General features: G+C 33.9%; 5 protein-coding genes and 1 long non-coding RNA gene across 9 annotated transcripts; 3 read left to right on the top strand and 3 right to left on the bottom strand.

Moving 5' to 3' along the window:
- Positions 1 to 106: 106 nt before the first annotated feature.
- Positions 107 to 8,833, bottom strand: LOC122515759 (tetratricopeptide repeat protein 28). 2 transcript variants are annotated; one of them, XM_043633188.1, is made up of 15 exons: positions 8,553 to 8,833; positions 8,120 to 8,185; positions 7,653 to 7,910; positions 7,145 to 7,547; positions 6,508 to 7,065; positions 6,121 to 6,416; positions 5,555 to 6,020; positions 5,059 to 5,466; positions 4,598 to 4,975; positions 3,715 to 4,495; positions 2,958 to 3,631; positions 2,006 to 2,871; positions 1,670 to 1,907; positions 1,374 to 1,592; positions 107 to 1,283 (listed from the first exon to the last, which is right to left on the bottom strand). In XM_043633188.1, the coding sequence occupies exons 2-15, from the start codon at positions 8,141 to 8,143 to the stop codon at positions 637 to 639; spliced, it is 6,216 nt and encodes a 2,071-aa protein (XP_043489123.1). In that variant the 5' UTR covers positions 8,144 to 8,185; positions 8,553 to 8,833; the 3' UTR covers positions 107 to 636. The 2 variants fall into 2 exon arrangements, with proteins under 2 accessions (XP_043489123.1, XP_043489122.1); XM_043633187.1 differs by having other exon boundaries at positions 8,120 to 8,833.
- An 864-nt stretch (positions 8,834 to 9,697) lies between these two features.
- LOC122515758 (putative tricarboxylate transport protein, mitochondrial) lies at positions 9,698 to 12,383 on the bottom strand. Its single transcript, XM_043633186.1, has 4 exons — positions 12,112 to 12,383; positions 11,164 to 11,598; positions 10,287 to 10,507; positions 9,698 to 10,213 (listed from the first exon to the last, which is right to left on the bottom strand). The coding sequence occupies exons 1-4, from the start codon at positions 12,269 to 12,271 to the stop codon at positions 10,031 to 10,033; spliced, it is 999 nt and encodes a 332-aa protein (XP_043489121.1). The 5' UTR covers positions 12,272 to 12,383; the 3' UTR covers positions 9,698 to 10,030.
- A 791-nt stretch (positions 12,384 to 13,174) lies between these two features.
- LOC122515879 (SWI/SNF-related matrix-associated actin-dependent regulator of chromatin subfamily B member 1) lies at positions 13,175 to 14,860 on the bottom strand. Its single transcript, XM_043633372.1, has 6 exons — positions 14,843 to 14,860; positions 14,276 to 14,745; positions 14,073 to 14,200; positions 13,675 to 13,987; positions 13,426 to 13,602; positions 13,175 to 13,357 (listed from the first exon to the last, which is right to left on the bottom strand). The coding sequence occupies exons 2-6, from the start codon at positions 14,725 to 14,727 to the stop codon at positions 13,318 to 13,320; spliced, it is 1,110 nt and encodes a 369-aa protein (XP_043489307.1). The 5' UTR covers positions 14,728 to 14,745; positions 14,843 to 14,860; the 3' UTR covers positions 13,175 to 13,317.
- A 689-nt stretch (positions 14,861 to 15,549) lies between these two features.
- LOC122515877 (60S acidic ribosomal protein P0-like) lies at positions 15,550 to 18,000 on the top strand. The gene is made up of 5 exons (XM_043633371.1): positions 15,550 to 15,939; positions 16,453 to 16,546; positions 16,676 to 17,086; positions 17,164 to 17,508; positions 17,757 to 18,000. The coding sequence occupies exons 2-5, from the start codon at positions 16,493 to 16,495 to the stop codon at positions 17,898 to 17,900; spliced, it is 954 nt and encodes a 317-aa protein (XP_043489306.1). The 5' UTR covers positions 15,550 to 15,939; positions 16,453 to 16,492; the 3' UTR covers positions 17,901 to 18,000.
- A 470-nt stretch (positions 18,001 to 18,470) lies between these two features.
- On the top strand, positions 18,471 to 19,007 carry LOC122515878. The gene is made up of 2 exons (XR_006303421.1): positions 18,471 to 18,639; positions 18,824 to 19,007. It is a non-coding gene; the product is annotated as an uncharacterized LOC122515878 (long non-coding RNA).
- Positions 19,008 to 19,292: 285 nt separating this feature from the next.
- On the top strand, positions 19,293 to 22,650 carry LOC122515875 (SH2B adapter protein 1-like). 3 transcript variants are annotated; one of them, XR_006303420.1, is made up of 6 exons: positions 19,293 to 20,031; positions 20,226 to 21,115; positions 21,196 to 21,395; positions 21,511 to 21,843; positions 22,143 to 22,204; positions 22,355 to 22,521. XR_006303420.1 is itself a non-coding variant. In XM_043633368.1 (5 exons), exons 1-5 carry the CDS (start codon positions 19,613 to 19,615, stop codon positions 22,490 to 22,492), a joined length of 1,896 nt encoding a protein of 631 aa, XP_043489303.1. In that variant the 5' UTR covers positions 19,293 to 19,612; the 3' UTR covers positions 22,493 to 22,650. The 3 variants fall into 3 exon arrangements, 2 of the variants coding, with proteins under 2 accessions (XP_043489303.1, XP_043489305.1); XM_043633368.1 differs by lacking the exon at positions 22,143 to 22,204 and having other exon boundaries at positions 21,511 to 21,759; positions 22,355 to 22,650; XM_043633370.1 differs by lacking the exon at positions 22,143 to 22,204.
- The last annotated feature ends 782 nt before the right edge of the window (positions 22,651 to 23,432 follow it).

Here is a 23,432-nt window from a genome sequence, read left to right as displayed (position 1 = left end):
TTTAAATACTGAAAAGTAATTGTAAAGCATGAAGTAGCTCTCAACCTTTTGGCTGAAAATACACAATCGTTGATCTAAATAAATTTCACAAAGAAGATGCACTCGATCGAGTGAAAAAGTTTTAATTCAAAAAAACAAAATTAAAAATACATACGCATAAACTATAAATTACTGGGAAATACAATACTGCATATTTAAGTATGAAACGCGATTAATGAAGAATAATCAAAAGAATATTCCTCTAAAAAGAATAAATTGTTTTTAGAATAAAACGAAAAGTATTGCATGTTAATTATATTAACGAATCTTAGTAGTAACTTTGTATCTTTATATATTCTTAAAGATAATATAGTACATTGTTGTTATGTTCTTTTTTTCCTTTTTCTTGTTTGCATGCAACTACCAAAACAAAAATCAGGTATATCTAATCGATATGCTTATTTTGGATTTTTCTTCAACCTTTTTTGATATTAATTTAATAAAAACTTGATAATGTATCTCTGATTATAATTAATATGTTCCATTCTTTGGTACCCAGTACTATTATCCAGGATTACTCTCTCTCACATAGTACTCATATATATAAATATAATATATAAATAAACAAAAAATATATACTGAAAAAAAATATATAAGTTATACTGGAGGTGGTGGTGCCTTTCTATGAATTTTGTTAGAACTGGTGGCACTGCATTGCGATTCGGCAATCGATCTACCATCAGCTTCGTCCCTCCGACATAATTCCGTATCATTTTGTATCCAATTTTGCGTTTGACTGTGATTATTATTCGTCCTAGAAGTTTGAATTTCTTCTCTTTCAGGCACAGAACTAACTTCTTCCAACAATTTAGACAAAGATGGAGCCAGACCTAATCCCAAGTTTCGTTCGTGGTATACTTCGGAAATAGTAGGTGTTAATTCGCGTGTTAAACTCGTTAAAGATGTAGCTATATTTCTTAAGTTTTGCGGATGCGTTTCTGTCGCTTGCGTCGAGTCCGTTTGAGAACAAATATCTTCGTTGGATGTAGGATGTCGTGGTTTCCGGGGAGCGTTGGATCCAACTTCCGTTCTAACGCTCAATCTTTCTAATACGGTCGTTGGTAAAGGTGGCAGCGGTTGTCGTCTTAAAACAGTAGCATGGCCGTTATCCCAATCGGTAACCGAACTACTTGAACTTGATCCCGGCCTTACATTTTGATCGGGATATAAATTTCTTATACGCGTTTGATGATTCAAATTAAGTGCCACTGGAGGACTAGGTGTAAAAGCCACATCAGATTCACCTGTGTAATTAAGTACGTGAAATTAGTTGAAAAACGTAATGTAAGAGAGAATAATTTGAAATATTATTTAAAAAGTTATTAATAATATACCTCCGCCACTTTGACATTGCTGACGAGATATTGTAATTGGAATATTTGGTGGTTCCATAGTTTTTCCATCTGGTTCTCCACGATGTCGTACGTAACTCGCAAACGCTCCTCCTAATCTAGGCCGCTCTATAACATTTTTTTCAGTATGTGCAACCGATGCTAAGCTTTCCATTGAACTGCTAGAATCTATGCTAAGACTCTTTGGAGCCTCTTGTGTATCTAATATAAAGAAAATTTCGTTAGATTTGTAACGTTAAATATCGATCAGTATACAAATCAATATAAGAATGATTTACCAAATAAAGCAAGAAGTGCTTGCAAAGCGAATTGTACAGCTCTACGCGAAGCTTGTTTTCCTGTTCTTAATGTAACTTCAGATTGGCCAACTTCCATAAGATCGAATCCTAAACTTGCAAACAATTCGTGAGATCCGGGTGCTCTCCAAACTTGTACGGGTAAAGAAATTTCTTGTCCTTCGGTAGCACAACTAGCTCTTCTCATAGCAGCGATAACATCTTCTGCCGCTTCTGGGGCCTAAAAGTTGCACGATGCAATTATTACAAAATGATGTATATTAAAGAGAATAATTATTTTAAATGAATAATGAATTAAACAATTCTTTATACATTTACCTGTAAAAGCCTAGCTAGCGCGTGTAACGAGGATGGTCCTAATCCTAGAAGAGCTTGTAAGCTAGCACTACATCTCGTTAATCTTTCTTCGGGATCACTTTGTGGGAAAAATACAGAAGATGGTATACCATTTCCAGCTGGTTCAAATCTGAATCCAACGGACATTAAAAGTTCTCGCCAACCAGCAGCCGTTCCGACTTTATTCTCGATACTACGTTGCGTCGTATACATGGCATTCTTTTGACCGCAATGTATTCTTTGCAATGATTTTTCTACCAAATGAAGTGTTACGCGTAAAGCGTCTCGACTCTGCTCAGGTCCTCCCCGTAATAATTCAGCTAGGGCTTGGCCCATAAGAGCAACCTTATTTGATAATCTTGTATCTCCTCCGATGAGCAACCACCCTGCCCAATTAGCTGGGTGAGCGAAATGTCGCGTATGTTGTACAGTTTGCATCGCTTCGGCTAAAGCTCTCGACGCTCTGGCACCTTGTAACATGGCACTATAAAATGCGCGCAATAAAATGCTGCCAGCTGTAGGGGGAACTGCCCACATGCCTATTAGTACACATTGTGCTCCGGCATTCAATAACGCTTTTGTCAGATTCTGTATTCCATTTGACGAAGGTGTCGTATTTTCGTTACCGTTCCAACAATGTCCACTGGATATTACCACTAATCTAGCAGATATTCGTAATTTTAAAATATCCGAAGAGCTCAACAAGTATGCTGGTTTTTCCGATCCTTCTTCGCATTGATCTGAAGTAAGCGCTAAACTTGTAGAATTCCAAAATACCGGTACAGTTAAATGTACGCATTCCGCATCAGGTAGAGATCTTAAAATTGCTGATCTTGTAGCTTCCATTCCTAAAAATATCAACGACATTTAAATATAAAAATGTTCTTAGATTATACGCGTAAATTTTAACAAATTTTTCATACGATGTACTCACCTATAAGAGCACGCGCTTCTAAAAGTTCAGCAACGATTTCAGACTCTGTTTCGGTAGAAGCCGCACTTTCTGGCCATCCGTATTCCTCTCTAACGTCCTCTGGAAGTGTAGGATTTCCTGCAACTAGAGCAGCTACGGTAGCACCACCCTCGGGCATAGGTGTCTTAGATCTTTTTTTAAGAGCTGCGAGCGATGGCACGACCAATAAAGAAAATCTTTCGCACAAATAATCTTCTCCTGGATTAGATTGTAAAGCTGGAAATGGTGCCAAATATAAAGACTTTTCGACCACCATAATGAGTTCCTTTCTAACAGGAGGCAATAAATCTTCGAACGGTGCCAAGAGTAAATCATAAAGCAACTGAATGGGTAACGGCGATTGCCAAGTGGGTCCTTTGATTCCTCGTCCCCAACGTGCACTTCCAGCTCGCGAACTAACCGAGCCAACGCTGAATAGACTGCTTAAACTATAAGAACTCGCATTTAGATGATGTCCTCTCGTTGGTATTTTTGTCGACTCTTCTGCGAATTCATTGGATTCGTCTAAGAGTGCTTCGCGAGCTTGCAACACTTTTTGTTCCAATGTCACACCGTCGTCCAATGTTGTCGAATGAAACCTTAAAAGTCCTCGGCCTGGAGCTAAACACCATGCGTGCAACTGATTGCCCACTTCACTGAAATTTTTCATTTAAATTTATCTTATTTTTTTGTTGTATTTTTTACGTTGGTAATATTAATTTTCATTGATTTTTTTTACCTGTAATACAATATCATTCCTCTTTGCCTGTCTATGATCTCCGAATAATGAGCCGTATCATCCAAAGAATTGCTTTTAGATCGTCTGGATCTCTCGGCCCAATTTAACGCTTCCTCAGCTCTATTTAAACTAATCAATACTTTTTGTAACATTCTATAAGTTTCGGTTAATAACTCGCTTTTGCTAGGTTGTCCGCAAATCAAGGAAGAGGATGATCCGTCTAATGATTCCAAAAGATTAGCAGCTTTTTCCAAATGTTCTACGGAAGTTGCTGTTTCTCCAGCTTCCCAATGGACGAGGCCGAGTCTATATTTTAATCTAGCTGCTTCTTCTCTCCTTCCTAAACCTTCGGATAAAGATAATCCTGATTGCAAATAGCTTAAAGCCCTTGACAAGTCGCCGCATAAATGATGTAATCTTCCTAAGCTGGAAAATGCTGCTGCTCGGGCCAATTGATCTCCAGCAGCAGCTGCTAAACTCAATGATTGTTCTTGTAATCTTATAGCTTCCTCGTATTGGCCGAGCGCTTCCTGAGTCATAGCCAAATTCGCACAAGCCCTGGCTTGTAATCCAGCAGCATTTAAACCCTCGGCAATGGAAAGCTCTAACTGATGATGTCTTAATGCCGAATTAGGGTCATCCATTAATAAATGAACAGCACCTAATCCACTAGCAGCTTCAGCTTCGGCAGCTTTATCGCCAAGACCTCTGGCAAGAGCGAGTTGATGCGACAAACAACTAACAGCTTGTTCGTGATTTCCTAATGCTGCGTGTACTCTTCCTGTCAAAATAAATCATCGATTTAAGAATATAAACGTAGACAACGAGGATTTTATCAGATAAAAAAAAAATATTATTTATATGATTATATTATTACACAAACCTAAATCGCCGTAAGCTGCCCCTCTTGCTTCTGGACTATCAACTTCGTGCGCGGTTACTAATCTCTTTTCAAAACAAACTAACGCTTCTTGTAAATTTCCCGATGCCTCGCGAGCTCTTCCTAAACCTCTATATGCTCTTTCTTGATCTCTTATGCTTTTTAATTTTATAGACGCGGCCAATTGTTGTTCATGACATTTAACGGCTTCTTCTGGATCTCCCAAGGCTTCGTAACAATCTCCTAAATTTCCTAATGCTCTAGCTTTGTCAAGTAAAGATGTACCCGTTGTCAATGGTTCCAAAGTTGCTAATTGTTGTTCAAAATATCCAATTGCATCTTCGTAATGTGCCATATTAAGCCTAGCTATTCCCAGATTTCCTGTATCAATGGAAAAAATAAATGTTAGATCAAATAATTAAACCCTTGTCAAGTAGTTAAACCTTATTTATAATTATACCTACCTAATGCTTGTGCTTCAACGCCCGAATCAGCCAATTCTTTAGCTCTTTCTAATTGTTCTTGATAACATTTAACAGCATGGGTGTATTGACCTAACGCCATATGAACGGCACCTAAATTACCATGAGCTCTACATTCTCCTCGTAAATCGCCAGCTTCTTGTCTTAATGTAAGTTCTTGCGTATGAAATCCAAGAGCTTTATCAAGATTTTTGGTCGCTCTATGAGCAATTCCTAAAGCTCCATAAGCGGCTGCTTCTAAACTACGATCAGCGGCTTGTCGCGCTAAGTTTAATTGACGTTGATGCATTTTAATGGCTTCTTCTGCTTCACCGAGGCGCAAAAGACAATCCCCGATATTTCCCAAAGCCCGAAATTTACCGGCCAAGTGCTTGGTCATATGGGCTATGGCTACATTTAAGTAGACAAATATTCAGTTTATCCTATAATATAGCATGGTGAAATGATCTTAAAATATAATACAATAGTTTGTTCTTACCAAGATAATATTTCTGACACTCCAAGGCAGTATCCAAATTTTCTAAAGCTAAATGGGCTAATCCTAAATTACAATACGCTCTTCCCATTCCAGATTTATCTTGCAAATCTTTGGCTAATGCCAAATCTTGATCGTAATATCTGACCGCTTCTCTATGATTCCCTAAACAATAATGGGCATATCCTAAAAAATGGCATGCTTTAGCTTCCCCTTCAACATCGTGTAATTCCTGAGACAACATAAGATAATGTTCGTAATATGGAACTGCCTCTTCGAATCTTCCTCGCGACGATAAACAATTGGCAAGATTAAGAAGCGCGCACGCTTCGCCAGCTGTATCCTTCAATTCGCGAGCTATCGCCAAATGTGCTCTGTAATGTCTCAGAGCAGCCTCGTGGCCTTGTACGGCCTGATACGCTACTGCTAAATTTCCGTGCGTGCTTGCTTCCGAACTACGATCATTGACCTAGGAAAAATTGTAATGGATTACGTTAATATAGACTTTGTCATTAAAAAGAAAATACGTTTGAAAATCGATTTGAAGTAGATACATTTGAAAATATTACCTCTTTACTTATGGTCAACTCTTGCTTATGATACTTAATAGCCTGTTCATAATATCCCAAAGCATTGTAAGCATTCCCAATATTTCCATAGGCCCTGCCCATACCAGCTCTGTCACCCAAAGCTCGGGCAATACCCAAATGCGCTTGGTGTAACTTAAGCGCAGCATCATGCTCACCAAGTAATTGATAAACTATTCCTAGATTGCTGCATGCCCGACCTTCTGCTACTTTGTCTTTTGTTGCTAGCGCGACATCGAGTTGTCTCTGATGCCAAAGCTTGGCTTGAGCAAGGTCGCCTACATTAGAATACATTTGAAAGAGATTACATAATAAAGTTCACTTCTCCATTGCTTTCCTCATTATTTTTCGTTCGGAAAATTATTTCACCTGCACATCTTGCAGCATGACCCAGTCCTGCATAAGCTCTTGTTTCTATTGCCCTATCCCCAAGTTCCTGAGCTATTCTCAATACACTTTCGTGATAAGCCATTGCTTGACTAAAATTTCTGCAATAGTGATGCGACGATCCCAAGTTACTGAATGCCTTTGCCTCTTCCACGCGATCTCCCAAGCGTCTTGCTATTCGTAAATGTTGCGTATGACAGTCTACGGCGCTTTCAAATTCTCCCATAGCTAGATAAACTGCTCCGACGTTGCCAATTTCACGAGCTTCTTGAAGACGATCACCCATTTGTTTGACTAATTGGACGCATTGTTTATGAGAAGCTAGTGCATTTGGAAGGTCACCGATGGCTGTATAAACGTGGCCTAGACTTGTTAAGGCAGATGCCGCTGCTTGAGTATCTTTACATTTCATGGCCAAAACTAATTGGTATCGATGTGCTGTTAAAGCTTCCTTATAACTGCCTTTACTAAAATAAGCCGATCCTAAATTTCCATGTGCCCTGCATTCACCTTGCGTATCCCCCAAAGATCTGGCAACGCCTGAAAATAATATTTATCAAATGCCAAATAATTCCTTAACCTTAAATACCTTTAAACTTTTTTTCATTATCACACATACCCAAATCTTGTTGCATATAATTGATTGCTTTGTCCAAAGAATTTAATGCCCAATATGCGCTAGATAGGGCAGAAAAAACGGAACCTCTTAATTTTAAACTGCATGAACCAATTGTGAGTGCAGCTTCTAACACGCCAGCAGCTGCTTTGTATTGTCCAGCGCCAAGAAGTTCCTGACCGACGACAGATATTACAACGAAAGAGGATTCATCTAATTTCATTGCTCGCAATTGTTGAAATGTTGGTTCTAACGTTGGTCTTAAAGGAGATTTCAAGGAAGCTTCTACCAAACCAGACAATAATTGACAATTGGAAGGATCGTGAGCTAATCCGGTACTGAATGCTACAAGGGCTTCTCCGTGTCTGCCCAAACATTGTAAAGCAACACCTTGACGATAATATGCCTGAAAAATTAATAATACAAATATTATTGATTCTATTTTGTAATAAAAAATAAATAAATAAATAAATAAATAAATGAATGAATGAATGAATGAATATACGCATACCTTTGGCCATTGTGGACTAAGTTCTGTGGCTCTTACGGCATCCTGAAGGGCAAGAGCAAATAAACCCATTTTTAATCGTGCGGCTGATCTGTTGGAATATAATACATGACTGAGTGGATCCAACGCCAAGGCTTCGGTGTATAAAGTAGCAGCAAGTGCATAATCTCCATTTTGGCATGCTGCATTGCTACGCCGTACAGTCTCTAGGAATAATGATCTGGATCCAGCGGCCAAGGCCGACGTACCTTCGGGCTCCACCTGAAATGTATTAAAATAAGTTAGTAAAGTATACATTACTGAAATATAAATAATTACAAATACTATATCTCTAATATTTATTATTTTTTAATTAAATAGTCAAATTTGTTAAATATGAAATAAAGATCTGACGAAAATAGAATGAAACTAAGGTGTAAAATATTAGTTGTAGAAAAAATGTAATAATAGAAAAAAAATAAGATGATTACCTCAGAGATATCCCTATGAGACATTGCTTAAGACGAGCCGGGAACATCCTCCTGCATGGGCATTATCTGCCGCAAACGAGCTCCATTAGATAAGGCTTCGGGCTTTAATACATACGTAAGGCCTTTTCTAGTCTTTCTCCCAACTTTTCTTTCTTTTCTCTTTTTACATTAAACTTAGAATCTCAATAATGTTATTTATTATTTCAAATTAGGTTTAATCCTAGTCCCGTATTTATATTTCACTATTTGGTCTAGGCACCTGAAGTCTTCTTTTCTCTAGACTCGATAAATTGATCCGATTAATAAAAAAGGAGGGAGAAAGGCGTCTTAGGGGGGCACCCACTGCATTCCTTAGGCACAGCCATCTTGGAATGTGGGGGGTTTCTCCCTTGGGCCCCTCTTCTTTACTTTTACATGCGTACACCTTACTCACACTTTACTAATCTATGTGTCTCTGCCTGTGTATATATGAATGTAAGATATACACAAGGCCCCACCTGTAAGAGCGCGTAGAAAATTGGAATCTTACACAGGACATGCATCTTTAAATATATAATCATTAAACACATCCAATTCCTTTCTTATTTCTTTCCTTCCCTTTTGTTGTTTTTCTTTTATACCTTCTTTAATAATCTTCCTTGTGATTCTTAATTATTTAAATTTCAACAATTTGCAAGTATGACTTAAATAAATAATATAAAAATAAACACAAAACGTTTTTTCTTTTTTTGCAAGCACACACACACACACGCACATATTTATTTAGAAATGTTAATATAAAATATTTTAAATAATCTTTTTATATAACAGAAAATGATAACATAGATATCTCATGTGGCGTATGAAATTACAAATATTCGATAAAAAGTATATTATTTGTATGCAATATGGCAATATCACTGTAATTAATAATTGTATGCAATATAATACAATTAAAATGATTTGGAATGTATGTAAATACCTGAAGTTTTATTATTACTAAATACATTTGCATCGTCTACGCAAACTTGTAGTCTCTTTTATATTATTTAAGCCTTATAGTTTTCTTTTTTTCCAATTTTTTGATTTTAAATTATATTTATATGTACATTATTTGTTTTTAATACATCTTGAATAATGTTTTCTTTTTTCAAGTATAAAACTGTGCACATATATTTATATAAAATTATATTACTATTATTATTTAAACATAGGTACATATAATTTTTTCTTTTCTGGCACAGATATCGTTTGCGATTATTTTTTTCATACATTACTCTCATGCATACGTGTATGCATGTACATTAATATCATGGAATGTTTATGTATTATTTAAATTATTATCAGTGTATATAATTCTCTCAGAACACACGTGTGTGTCGATATATCTAATATTGCAAAATGTATACATGTGTATATATATATATACCTCATTTAAATTAATAAAACTTTGTGCTTAACATATGTCTCTATACATATATAAAAATGTGTTTTGTGCAAGCAATTCTTTAATAAAATACAGTGGGTGATCGGTTAATGAACATTTTACAAAATAAGTGCAAGAAAAACCAACACTATTTGTAAAACTGTAATTTTTTCTTTTTCGATGATGGGTTAACGAACAATTCAGATAACCGATTATGTTTGTCAACCGATCAACCACTGTACACCAAATGATCGACGTAATATGTATATTTACCAATTTAACAAGTATATTAACCAACATAAAACCAAATAAAACAACATGTATATTAACCAATTTAATATCTTTGAATGATAATAAACTTATTATAAGGAAATAATATTCCAGTCATTATCATACAAACATATTATGCAAACGTACTCTCATAAAGGAATGTCCTAATGTTCACATGATATATCATTTACAATAATATAGTAAAATAAAAGTTCTATAAATACATATAAGTTTTCTCATGGCCATATTTTCTTAAACAGATCCATAAATGAATCGTAAATCATGAATGTTATAGCAACATCTAAACATACTCTACTTAATCTTGGAATAGTGCCTTTATAAAAGGCAAATGGACCTTCTTTCTTCCATAGTTGGATAACGCAGTCTATACTGCTTTTATATTTCGATGCCTCCAAACCCTAAAATAAAAGTTCAATTATTATACTGAAAGTTGTTAAATAAAAAAAAAACAAGGAAAGAATTGTTACGCACCTGCATTCTAGTTTTTACAACATCAATAGGGGTGTTCCCGAAAACTGAAGCTGCTCCAGCACACGCACCGAACGCACCAACAACGACCTTAGGAACATTTTTATTATTGTCGCCACCTCTGTACCAGTCTTTTAATGTTTCCATTACAAAAAATCGTATTGCTTGATTAGAGCCTTGTTTTAAAATAGTAGGCATAACACCTTGGTATACTCCTTTGAATCCTGTTAAACAAAATAACGATATTAAATAATGAAATATAATTGATTTATCTATTCTTGTTAATTAAAACACATTCATGATAGTAATTTAAAGATATATGAAGTATATTAATTGATATTTTAAATGAAAATTTGTAAGGGATTGAATACACACACACACACACATGTAGTCAATTATTAATATGTATAAAGAAGGAGAAAAACATGTCTCTTACTATCTCAATCTTGTAAACTTCAGTTTACAAATGGTATTATCTTTCCTTTTCATCAGTCAAGTTAATACGGTTCAAGGACTAATTCTGCATATACCATTCTTATCATTCATTTACAAGATACTTTTACGTATTTTATAATTTTGTAAATTCTTATTTAAACCAATTACAAAATGACGTATTAGTAGAATAAAAATAAAAATATGTAAATAACATTTGCATTTCTTAAGAAACAAAGACTCACTCATAAATATCTATAGATATAACGTAATAATGTATAATTCATTATACTTGAACTTTGTGCAATAAATTTGTGGCAGAATTTTTCAACGCTAATGAAAAGAAGAAACTTATGGTAATAAAAAATGTTCAAATAATATTTATATCATAAAATAAATGTTTTTGTTACATAAAGAAAAACTGTAAAAAAATCGTAGAAATGCTTACCATTTTCTTTGACTATCAAACTAACGCCGTGAAAAAATCCCTTAAACTTAGGATTGGGCGATCTCTGATCGTTAATGAATTTAACTTTGACCGTTTCCATAGGAGTCACTACAAAAATAGCTTCGCATACGCCAGCGCAAAGTCCTGCCAAAAGTTTTCTCTGAGCGTTGAGATTTCCATCCGCGTCGACTAATCTTTTTTTAACTGACTCGAAAGCACCAAAACGTACTGCAGACTTTGGTATAGAGCCGTAAAGGAGAACGGATAGGCCTCTGTACAGTCCAAAGAATCCACGCGCTTTTACAGTTTTTGTTACACAATCCCATATTCCTGTATATTCTTTGCCAGTTCCGCTTTTACCATCCAATTGTAGTTGAGTCTTTACGTATTCAGTTGGATATGTAATACAAATTTCTATACCTCCGGTAATACCACCTGCCAAGAATAAACATAAAATATATTTCTTTTGAAGTAATTTTTTAATCTATTTACTTAATTAATACAAGATAATATGTAAGTATAAATAAATGGAAATCATATAAAATATATTATAGTAAATATATTAATAAGATATTAAATATATTCTTTCTTATTGAAGGTTAGATTAGTGTGATTTCGACCTTTGAACTATCACACCATAGAGTAAGCACCACTAACACATTATGTTTCTCTCTCTTTTATTGGCTCATTCAATGACCGAAATGCACACACACACGCGCTGAAATTATGCGGTAATGCGTGCATAGAAATATATTTAAATACATATATGCATATAATATGATCGAACCCCACTTGATAGAAATAATAAAAATGTAAACCTTTGACAAATGTCAGAAGTCAATGTTTTTCTATCAATTTGATAAGATAAGGGAAAGTAAAATGAGAATTATGGTCTATCTATCTTTATGAGATGATTAAATAATCAGAAAAAAATAGACCACTGTGTACCAGCAATGATTCCTTTGAGACCAATATTAGTAGCACCGGCAGCAGCCACAACCGAACCATTCTGAAGCCATGGTCTTCTTGGGAATGGATTTTTATTATTGTATGATGATATTAATGACGGTTCTTGTATAAATTGATGCCTTAACCAAACTGGATCCATAGCAATCGCGATGACGATGACGATAACAATAACACAATTAATCCTTTCTTCCAGCGAAGACGTCGAAACCAAAATGATCCGATCAAGTCATGTGTGTCCCTCAATGGTGCCAGCAAATAAACTTCACGATTCCCCTTCTTCTTATTTTTCGTCGTCGTACGACTTTTTTGGATCGGCTTTTTTTTCCGGTTCTTCGCTACGCGCGACCTCGTTAAAGTCCGATATTTGATAGAAACGATTAGGTGAAAAATAAAACATTATTTTCTTCTAATTTTTTTCATTTTATTTCTTTTTTAATATCTTTTCTTTTTTTTTCTTTTCTTTTCTATTACCAATGACTTTCAATATTTCTTAAAGAAATTTGACGAAGTATCTTTTTTCCTTCCATACGTATATCACATTTCATTGTAAGACCTTGGAATTTATTAAATTTTTGTTTAATTCAACGCATTTTATTCGTATATTTAATCGACGTTTTATCGTTTATGATTAGCTTTTATAAAAAAGTAATTCATAGAGATATAATATAAAATTCTTTTTTTATTTTATAAGTCTCTTATCTTATTTAATGTCTCTTATTTGCAAAAGAACGTGACACAGTTTTCTCATTAAAATAAATTCCATAATTTGTGTGGATCAGAATGATTTGTATTTACAAACGATCTATTCACTTTTATTTAATATTAAGTTCACAGACGACGAGATATATAATTAATTGTTAAATAAAATATCACTTTGTGTTCGTTTTTTTAGAAAAATTATAATAATATTTTGAAAATTATTTAAAAAAAAAAAAAAAGAGGAAAAAAGTAACTCGATAAAAAGTTTTATATAAATGTCTTCGCTTAACATCGACACATTTTTTTACTACAATCTGTATTTTTGTCTTTTAATTCTTTTTCATTTTATTTGATTTCTTTTGTAATTTTTTTTCTTTTTTTTTGTTAATGAGAATTAAGAAGTTGGAGTTTAATCTTCGGTTCTAAGTAAACAAATATATGAAATAAACATTGTTCCTTATCTCAAATAATAATGGTCCTTGTTATTTACCATCCAGGTGTGGTATTTGCTAATCTCCGCATACGCCTGAAACATAAATAAAAAATAATTCTCTGAATCAGAGATACCTGTTGCTTAATATTGAAATATTTTACCGAGTATTTCTATCTTGATCTCTTATTTTCTTCTCCATTTCCGCGTCGGTTAAAGTTTCTAAAAATGGAGCCCACTGATCGGCTTCGGACGGAGGTCTAAATGGTACTTCTACTGTTGGTAACGGTGCTTCAGAAAATGCATACGTTCTTTGGTGCCATGACAATTGACCACGAACGCTGAAAAAGAAATAATGTAAATATAGTAATGTAAAATAAAATAGATCAAAATAATGCATATAATAAAATTACCTGTAGGCAATAGCCGTAACAAATTCTCCACCGAGTCCTAATTCGGCGCATAATTTCATAGCAAACTTTTCAGGATTATTTTCTTTCTCTGACATGTCCCATTCTACTTGGTCTACTAAGGATGTATTACCGACATGTATGTTCAATTTAATGATTACTCTTTGATCGCATTGTTCTTCCAAAATAGTTTCTTGCGGGAAGGCTTCTATTTGTTGTCTTATAGCTTGAGCTATCGCAGGAACAAAAGTTAATGGATTCAAATCTAAATCGTCGCATAATACCTCTGCAAATTGTTCCGGTGTTATAAGACTTTCTATAAAAAAACAATAATATAAATATTTATAACTTCAAAGATTTACCACTTAATTAATCTAATATTTAAGTAAAGTCATATGTACCATTTTTATTCCAAGTAAAAGTATCCCTCAATTTTTGACCTTCTATTTCCATGTCCAAGCGTATGGGAACCAACATTTCTTGTTGCGCTGCATTTTCTAAATTAGCAGACGGATCTGTATCGTCGAAACTATAACAGATAAAACAAATATAACTTCTATATTATTAAATGTCTTAATCTTCAATTTCTAGAATTATTATTTACCATAATGGAAATGTTCTGACTTTTTTATTGTGAACCCTATTTCGATTGATAGGTGTAGCCTGTGGTACTGCATCTAAATGCGAACTGTTGGGCAAACTTGGAACCCATGCCATTGACTTTTTAGATTTTCCTTCTCTAGGCGCAGGTGGTTCAGTAGAATGTACTGATACAGCTTTATACTTATCATCATTACCTTCAATAATATCTTCTACTTCGCTGGCTCTTAAAAGTGATACACTTGATGCAAGTACGTGCTGGCTTAATCCAAGTTCAACTAATTTTTTACGTTCGTCATTGGTTATAGACCTTCTGAACATACCAGGATAACGTTTATACAACGACCCACGAAAGAGTCGCAAATAATTGCCCACTTCGGAGCCAATACAATAATATTCTCCATTTTCCTCTACTTGAAAACTTATAGGTTTATCTCCGTAAGTACGCAATGCCATGTTATATTTCTTTTTTCACTGCAAAATAATAAAGATATTACTTTTAAACATATCCCACAAATCTCCTTGTATTAATTATTTATTATTAATTAACAAAAAACTTTTCTCTAATTACTAAACATATAGAATTTAATTTTTGTAACCAAGAATGCTATTAAATCAACCACAATCAGATTAATAATAATAATATATTCCAATAGATGACAGAAGGGTCGCTCTACTGAAACTGCCCTCTGGAATTCGGGCTAATTACTCAGTCGATAATTAAATATTACATTACCGACAGGAAATATGATGGTACAATACTGTCAAAGAGCAGTACAATAGCATTAAAAAGTTGGTATAAAACCTCAATAGCTGAAAAAAATTAATAAGTGCATTTAATTTCTAGCTATTTGCTAATTTAAAATCCATAACTGCTAACTTTATTAATTAATTATTTAATTAGTTATTGATAATTCAAAATACAAAAACTTTTTTCTCATTTCTAAGCAAAGCAATGAAGTTTTCTGGTATTTTTTGTTTTCAATAAACTGCACACTTTTTGTTTGTCCGGCTCCTCAACTTTATTTTATTAAATATTTATTATTTATCGTTAATTAGTTGAAAATAATTATTACACTTTGAATAATTATAAAATGGCGACGTCATGAGTAGGAGATATGTTTTACGCATGCGCAACCACAAATTCAAGGCGCAAGCGCACTTTGAAAAAAATGAAAGTAAAGTTGGTATACCTGCAGGAGGTATATTTAAAATTGATTTCCAAAGTAACAACCTGTAGGATTACGGAGCTTAGATAATATGGAGCTATCTAAGCTCCGTGTGTAGGATAGTGAAAAGAAATAGGTTAATCGTTCATAATGTATAAACAATAGATAAATATATTGTAAATTATAATTTTTATTTCTTTTTATGTCTAAAAACATTTTGGAATCTCGTCTCTTAGTAAGAATTAATTTTTGAAACATACTGTGTTGTTCTTATCTAAACTATCGAACGATTAAAAACGTATAAGAGACAAAAAAATAACATTTGTAATTCACTCATATAATATAATTATCAACCAATAGGTGGCACAAAATACCGGAAACGATAAATGTCACCTCATAGCTACCCGATCTATCATCTTTTTTAATCAACGACGAATAAAAACTATACTTTTTAAAACAGTTTCCGTTTTCTTTCCACTACATAATTTTCGTTGCTGAGGTGAGTTCTACTCCTTATTCTTTTTTTGTATATTTCTTATATTTTCACATAAACATTTTTTATTACGTATAGTTTAAATTCGGATCACGAACCTGGTAATCTTCTATTAATATCTAACAATTAAAAAAATGTGAAAGATTATAAATATACTATTAAAAGATATGTTCAAAAGTTTGTACAATCAATGGTCACGTTGGCGACTATTAAAAATACTTTGTAATCGATATTTCGAGATATAATTGCGTTAAAAGTTTGTGCATTCGAATAGATAAAAACTCTTAATATTATTTTAATATTTAATAATTAAAAATGTGAAAGAAAAATTGTAAATATTTTCTCAGTATGTTAAAAACAGATGTATAGGTTAAGGAACAGTTACGTCGGCCACATGGCGACCATTAAGAAAACTTAATATATATACATATAATTATAACAATTTCTTTTTTTTTTTTTAATTGACTCTAATTTATTTGAAAATGAAATATAATTCTCGAATATACAATTTCGTTGCAGTCCTTAAATTTCCGTAAGGTGTCCCTACTTACACGTTAAGATGGGTAGGGAGGACAAAGCAACCTGGAAGTCCAATTACTTCACCAAACTCGTAGTACGTGTGCATATACATTTTTAGAAATATTATTTTATTTTGTGTTACCCTTCTTTAATATAAATCTTTCTAAACTCTATTTTTGCATGAAGAACAATCATTTAAAAACTTTTTTTTTTCCTTTCTTAGCAACTTCTCGATGACTTTCCAAAATGTTTCATCGTTGGAGCAGACAATGTCGGGTCCAAGCAAATGCAACAGATTCGTATGTCTCTGCGTGGCAACGCAGTGGTACTTATGGGAAAAAATACTATGATGCGTAAGGCTATTCGTGGTCACATCGAAAGAAATGCAGCATTGGAAAAATTATTACCGCACATTAGGGGTAATGTTGGATTTGTTTTCACTCGTGGCGACTTGATCGAAGTCAGAGACAAACTTTTGGAGAACAAAGTACGAGCACCGGCCAGGGCAGGTGCTATAGCACCTTTGAGCGTTATCATTCCAGCACAAAACACCGGTCTTGGTCCAGAAAAAACTTCTTTCTTCCAAGCTTTAAGTATACCGACCAAAATTTCGAAGGGTACAATTGAAATTATCGTAAGTGTATATTCATGGAAGATTAATGAACCATCCGTTAAACTTCGAAGACTAATATTTTTCATTTTATATTTTAGAATGATGTACATATCTTAAAACCAGGTGATAAAGTAGGCGCATCAGAAGCAACTCTTTTGAATATGTTAAATATTTCTCCATTCTCGTATGGGTTGCTTGTCGAACAAGTATATGATTCTGGTACTATTTTTGCACCTGAAATTTTGGATATCAAACCCGAAGATCTTCGCGAGAAATTCTTAGCTGGTGTTGCAAACTTAGCAGCTGTTTGTTTAGCGATTTGCTATCCAACTGTTGCTAGTGCACCGCACAGCATTGTTAATGGTTTCAAAAACTTGTTGGCTGTTGCTGCTGCTACTGACGTTGAATTCGCTGAAGCGATGACGATCAAAGAGTACATCAAGGTATATAAATTTTAATCGAATTATAATTTAGAGTTTCTATTGAGATTATTTTATACACATGATGAAAACAATACGCGTCTAAAGAGTTTGAGTCCCATGTCAGAGCTAGAAATAGCTGAACCCACTGGCATGTCAAATTCATTGTTTACAATTAGCATGAACTCGCTGTCTGATCATTCTTTCTGTAAAAATGAATGTTTTTTTTTATACATAAAAACAATTATTTAATATAATATGATTGTTTTCAGGATCCTAGCAAGTTTGCAGCTGTTACCACTACTGTTGCTGCACCAGCTGCTGTTGCTGAAGCTCCTACTGTTGACAAGAAAGAAGAAAAGAAAGAGGAATCAGATTCAGAAGATGATGACATGGGTTTTGGACTTTTCGATTAAAAAAGAAAACGTTCACGATAACTCTTACGTTTTAATAACAAAGATTCTGTTGTCATTTCTTACGCCTGACATCCAAATAAATTAAACACTTTATAACGAACTGATAGAATATTATTATATCTTTCTTATTAGTTTATCCTAACTATTTAAAAAACTATTAAAAACAATTCTTTTTTTGCACACAGTACAAGATATTTATATAATACTATCAGCCCCTTGCTGACGTGTTTTGTAACCGTTTGCCTTTTGACCTCTTGTCCGGATCTTTTTGCCACCTCTTCCAATATATCCTCTCTTTCGAGAGGTCCTTTCTCCCTCCTGGAAGGAAATGCACATTCTTCCTCTTGCTTCTTTCTTCCCTCCATTCCTCTTCCGATAACAGCTCCAGCTTTCTCTCCTTCTAAAAAGAAATAGGTTAATCGTTCATAATGTATAAACAAAAGGTAAATATTTTGTAAATTATAATTTTTATTTCTTTTCATTAGCCTATAGGTTGTTACCTTGGAAATCAACTTTAAATATACCTCCTGCAGGTATATATATATATACCATCTTTACTTTCATTTTTTTCAAAGTGCGCTTGCGCCTTGAATTTGTGGTTGCGCATGCGTAAAACATATCTCCTACTCATGACGTCGCCATTTTATAATTATTCAAAGTGTAATAATTATTTTCAACTAATTAACGATAAATAACAAATATTTAATAAAATAAAGTTGAGGAGCCGGACAAACAAAAGGTGAGCAGTTTATTGAAAACAAAAAACACTAGAAAACTTCATTGCTTTACTTAGAAATGAGAAAAAAGTTGTTGTATTTTCAATTATTAATAACTAATTAAATAATTAATTAATAAAGTTAGCAATTATGGATTTTAAATTAGCAAATAGCTAGTAATTAAATGCACTTATTAATTTTTTTCAGCTATTGAGGTTCTATGCCAATTTTTGAATACTAAACAATATGTGCCGGCAAATAGAGTGCGCTAGTATTAAGAACTCGATAGATTAATTGCAACGAGGGCAGATATTTTCATCGAAAATACGATTACATGAAAACAGAAGTAGAGAGTAATATCGTCAAAGGATGATTGGAAATTTAAAGGCAATAAAGAAAATGCAGATCGCAAAGTTATTAAGGTTGAAAATGTTTGACCTTTATCTGTCGAGATTGAAATCATTTATAATTCTATCTTGAGAAGAGAAATGAGTTGGAAAGTAAATGTGATCGGTTTATATATGGCCGGTTTTATATCGATATAAGGAACAAGGATTAAAGGATCGATAAAAATATTTGATGAAAATAGAAAACATTTTTGTGCGGCGTTTTTTCCAATAAAAAAATCGAAAATTAAAGTTTGAAATGAAATTGAAATGAAATTGAAATGAATGAAATGAAATAATTGGATATTTGTTTTTAAAAAAAGGAAGGGTGAAAAATAAATGGTAAAGGTCCATGTGCGCTTAATCATTTCCCTTTGGTTGCGCATCGTTCCTATTAGAGTTTCTATAGATATGTATGCGTGTTGTGTACGCGCAAGTGTACTGTCTCTGGTAATACACATTTCTTCGATTCGTAAAAAGGGGAGTCTTGTTAGGAGGTACTGCGCAGTGAAGCTGTTGTTTTTTAACGAGTTGTAATAAAAAAAAAAACAAGGGCAATAATAATCGCCTCCTTGTGTGTGTTTCGCGCTTGGTAGTGTAAACGCCGGTAATGAGTGTTTATACTGGAACGACTGTAGCGATATCGACGACGACGACGGGGACGACGACGACGACGACGGCAACGGCAACGGCAACAGCAACGGCAACGACAACGACGACGACGACAACGACAACGGCGACGACAACGACAGCAACAACGACAACGACAACAACAACGACAACGACGACGGCTACAGCTTCCGCGTCGGCGGTTCTACTGTCGCCAGATTCCGCCAACGGTTGGATTGAATTTTGTGAAAGACACGCCCGTGCCTCGGCCTCTGACTTTGCCAAGGCTTTCTGCACTTATGTCAGCCTAAATCTACCTGAAAGTGCAAGATCAACTTTATCTCATCGTGATTTTCTCAGAAAGTTTGTCGATAGTTTCTGCGAACACTTTGAGAGCGAATACTTGCGTCGTACTGTTAGGTCTGTCAAGTTCAATATTTTTCAATTAACATTAACTTTTTTCTTCTCCTTTCCAAAGCTTACATTTACAAACATTAAATATATTTTCTTCTGATATCTTTAAGAGAATAGATATAGTATAGAAATAATTAAGATACATTTACGACAAGATTTTGATTCGATACATCATTGAATGTATTTCTTTTATTTTTTAGATCACTAACTGCATATGATGTTCGACAAACAGCATTCACTGAAAGAGATCCAAATGCCATATCTCAAAATAACAATGCTCCGATTCGTGCTTCGTCGCATGAAGAATTTAGCGATTACTCTGAACACGATGGTGAAACGGTATCACCTAAGCCAGTTCACAAACCTTTCTTTCGCAGATTGTCGTTTAAAGGACTTAAAAAAGGAAAGAGTTTCTTTCACAAACAACAGAGCGACGAAGTAGAATTGTCTCATAGTGAACACCGTAGAGATAAACATTCGAAAACTAAACTTTCTAAAATTGTTGTTGAATGTAGAAAGGAGGGTATTGTTAATTCTTTGATGGGGGAATACATAGATGGAACTCAAAAATGGGAGAAATCTAGATTAGCATTGATAAAAGCAATCGGAGGTTATATGCTAGAATTTTATTCTCCTCCCAAAGCAGTCAAACCGCGCAGCGGCGTTTTTTGTTCCGCAATAACTGAAGCCAGAGAAACCACAGCACTTGAAATGCCAGATCATGAAAACACATTTGTTTTGAAAACACAAAATATGGAATTTGTAATAGAAGCTCATGATTCTAATGATATGAGATCTTGGCTGGCTACTATTAAATACTGCATGCGTACTGTACAGCAAAATTCTACCACGCCTGTCTCTGGTACACGAGATTCAATAGCAGATTCCTTAGGACATGCTTCTACTATTGGAATTAGTAGCGAAGGCGATAGACTGAGGGCCAATTCGGCAAGTAAAGGTTCCCGAATAACATCTCACGAGCCAACTACAGAGGAAGCATTATCCAATCCACCGGAATTGCCTCCAAGATTACGTATGCAAAGTAGCAGTAATTTGGAATTATGCTCGTCGCAGCAAGAAATTGAACAATGTGAGAAATAATATGCATGTTTAATAATCGATTATATTTTAATGGTATAAAATCTCAATTAATTTTTTGTTTCTTTTTAGTAGCTGCAAATGATGGTGAGCTAGATTTATCGAGTAGCTTACGAGAGTATCCTTGGTTTCATGGTACACTGCCACGTTCAGATGCAGCACAGCTTGTTTTGCACAGTTCTGCTAATGGCCACGGTGTTTTTCTTGTTCGCCAAAGTGAAACACGAAAAGGAGAATTTGTATTAACATTTAACTTTCAGGGAAGAGCGAAGGTGATCTATTAAAGACTATAAATAAATAATATGTCGTTTGTTGCAATCTTAAACAAATTAAAGAAAATTCATTCATCGCACATTTCTATAGATTCCTTTATATTTATTATTTTAGCATTTACGCATGACATTGAACGATCAAGGCCATTGTCGTGTCCAACATCTTTGTTTTCCGGCGATATACGATATGTTAGAACATTTTCGTCAAAATGCCATACCTCTTGAATCTGGTGGAACTGCAGATGTTACTCTAACAGAATTCGTGGTGGCTAATCCTGCTTATCGAACGGCGCATCACCATATGATAGGCGTAATGCAACAGTCGCAAGAAAGAAGACCTCCGGTAGCTCCAGAGCCCAGAGAAGTAAGAGTCAGCAGTGGAAGTCTAACTCCTCTTGAATGAGCGCGAGTGGCCAACACCCACAGTCTGAAGTCTGATTTACAGACAGTGAGTAGATAACTAGATAAAGTGATGCGCTCTCTTTCCATTCATCTCATAAGTATAATGGCTCTACCAAAATTCGATTTAAAAAATTGCATATATAAATTTTATTATATATATATATTTAATAATTATTAGTCTCGATTAAAGAAACTAATCCTAATATATAAAATTATAATTAATTTTTGGAAATTTCTTCAGATTTAAGTATCTTATAGCGCGCTAATGTTTCTATCCGAGAAAAGTAAAAGTTATATATTATTGGAATGTAATTATTCTAATAACAACATTTGTTGGCTTAAAAGGAAATGACAGTGGGGCAAAAAAGCTCGCTTTTTCATACGATGGTGTATTCTTAAAGCTTCTGGTAAATTACGATCAATTGACTTTTATATTATAAATTTACATATTAATTTGCATTTTTGTTATATTACCTTTAACGATAACCAGAAAATTTAAGAATTTGTCCACGAGCGTTTATAAGAATATATAAAATAATTTTTTATAATTAAATTAGGTACACACATATGGAGGTTCTATAAGAACACGTACTGAGTCCTTGGAAAGACTGGAACAACTACATAACATTGCAGAGCAACTAGGTTCAACGTCGACCACTGGCAGAGCGGTTCAAAATACGTATAGTTTTCTCTGACGATGGATACATTATAATTTTTATCATTAGAACAGTATTTTATTTCTTTCAGAACTAAGTTGCACTGATAAGACGAACTAAAAAAATCGAAATCCTTACTGAAACATACATGTTCTATATATAAATATTTTGAACGAGTATACCCTCTTCAAGAGCTATGTTGCATTGCTTAAGATTTCATATTTTGCCAATATCATTTTATTATAATCAAGAGTATATGATTAATAACTTAATTTTTTTAATCTCTACAGTTAGATGCTAACAATTACATCATTTTTTATTAATATGAATTTTACATTTGATATCGAGTTTTTCTAATCCATAACAATTAATTACAATATTAATCCAATATTCATTTCTAAAGTAATGTATTACATTCTGCAATATATTAGAATGTTAAATTTAAGATAGCATTTGAAGCAACTTTTGGAAACTTGATTTCACTTTACGAAATATGGATTTTTTTTAAATCATATATATCAAAGTAGAAATTAATTCGGTGTCTTTTTTAAACAATCATTGCTTCTGTTCGAATTAAAATTTTTTACCGCTTTTGATGCCATCTAAAACCACTTATCATCCTCCGTACGAATTATTATTATATCAAAACAATTAAAAACGTCATAGTATATTAAAAGAATCACTTGCGTCATTGAATGCTTTTCATATTTTAAATGAAAAAAATTGGCTGTTAAAACTACTGACATGATTTGTGATGTCAGAGATTGTTATTAGGAAAGGATGCTCTAACTTATAAAACGTGCAAAAAGTTTATTTATCGACCATGAAACAAGGCACGCTATTTTGCAACATGAAAAAGCTCCGCCATATGTTGCTTTAAGCACGTGGGACTTCATTTATACTTTGGGATGAGAAGTTCTCCCTTATGCTGCTTACTCTCCGGACCTAATCCCTTCGAACTACCATCTTTTTAGGGCCT

This window comes from Polistes fuscatus, unplaced genomic scaffold (assembly GCF_010416935.1).
Source record: "Polistes fuscatus isolate 324 unplaced genomic scaffold, CU_Pfus_HIC Scaffold19, whole genome shotgun sequence".
In the NCBI taxonomy this organism is placed as follows: Eukaryota; Metazoa; Arthropoda; class Insecta; order Hymenoptera; family Vespidae; genus Polistes; species Polistes fuscatus.
This window is presented reverse-complemented; position numbering and strand designations above follow the sequence as displayed.

What these genes read in the sequence shown, in the direction of transcription:
- LOC122515759 (XM_043633187.1), bottom strand. Translation starts at nt 8,143, where the DNA reads ATGTCTCATAGGGATATCTCTGAG. An exon ending in AGAAGCGCGTGCTCTTATAG is followed by an intron (nt 2,872 to 2,957) that starts GTGAGTACATCG and finishes TGATATTTTTAG; the next exon opens with GAATGGAAGCTACAAGATCA. An exon ending in GCAATGTCAAAGTGGCGGAG is followed by an intron (nt 1,284 to 1,373) that starts GTATATTATTAA and finishes TTAATTACACAG; the next exon opens with GTGAATCTGATGTGGCTTTT.
- LOC122515758 (XM_043633186.1), bottom strand. Translation starts at nt 12,271, where the DNA reads ATGGATCCAGTTTGGTTAAGGCATCAATTTATACAAGAACCGTCATTA. An exon ending in TTTGATAGTCAAAGAAAATG is followed by an intron (nt 10,508 to 11,163) that starts GTAAGCATTTCT and finishes TTTGTTTAACAG; the next exon opens with GATTCAAAGGAGTATACCAA. An exon ending in TTGTAAAAACTAGAATGCAG is followed by an intron (nt 10,214 to 10,286) that starts GTGCGTAACAAT and finishes CTTTTATTTTAG; the next exon opens with GGTTTGGAGGCATCGAAATA.
- LOC122515879 (XM_043633372.1), bottom strand. Translation starts at nt 14,727, where the DNA reads ATGGCATTGCGTACTTACGGAGATAAACCTATAAGTTTTCAAGTAGAG. An exon ending in TTTTACTTGGAATAAAAATG is followed by an intron (nt 13,988 to 14,072) that starts GTACATATGACT and finishes GTTTTTTTATAG; the next exon opens with AAAGTCTTATAACACCGGAA. An exon ending in GTTACGGCTATTGCCTACAG is followed by an intron (nt 13,603 to 13,674) that starts GTAATTTTATTA and finishes TTTCTTTTTCAG; the next exon opens with CGTTCGTGGTCAATTGTCAT.
- LOC122515877 (XM_043633371.1), top strand. Translation starts at nt 16,493, where the DNA reads ATGGGTAGGGAGGACAAAGCAACCTGGAAGTCCAATTACTTCACCAAA. An exon ending in ATTACTTCACCAAACTCGTA is followed by an intron (nt 16,547 to 16,675) that starts GTACGTGTGCAT and finishes TTCCTTTCTTAG; the next exon opens with CAACTTCTCGATGACTTTCC. An exon ending in CGATCAAAGAGTACATCAAG is followed by an intron (nt 17,509 to 17,756) that starts GTATATAAATTT and finishes GATTGTTTTCAG; the next exon opens with GATCCTAGCAAGTTTGCAGC.
- LOC122515875 (XM_043633368.1), top strand. Translation starts at nt 19,613, where the DNA reads ATGAGTGTTTATACTGGAACGACTGTAGCGATATCGACGACGACGACG. An exon ending in TACTTGCGTCGTACTGTTAG is followed by an intron (nt 20,032 to 20,225) that starts GTCTGTCAAGTT and finishes TTTATTTTTTAG; the next exon opens with ATCACTAACTGCATATGATG. An exon ending in TAGCTCCAGAGCCCAGAGAA is followed by an intron (nt 21,760 to 22,354) that starts GTAAGAGTCAGC and finishes TAATTAAATTAG; the next exon opens with GTACACACATATGGAGGTTC.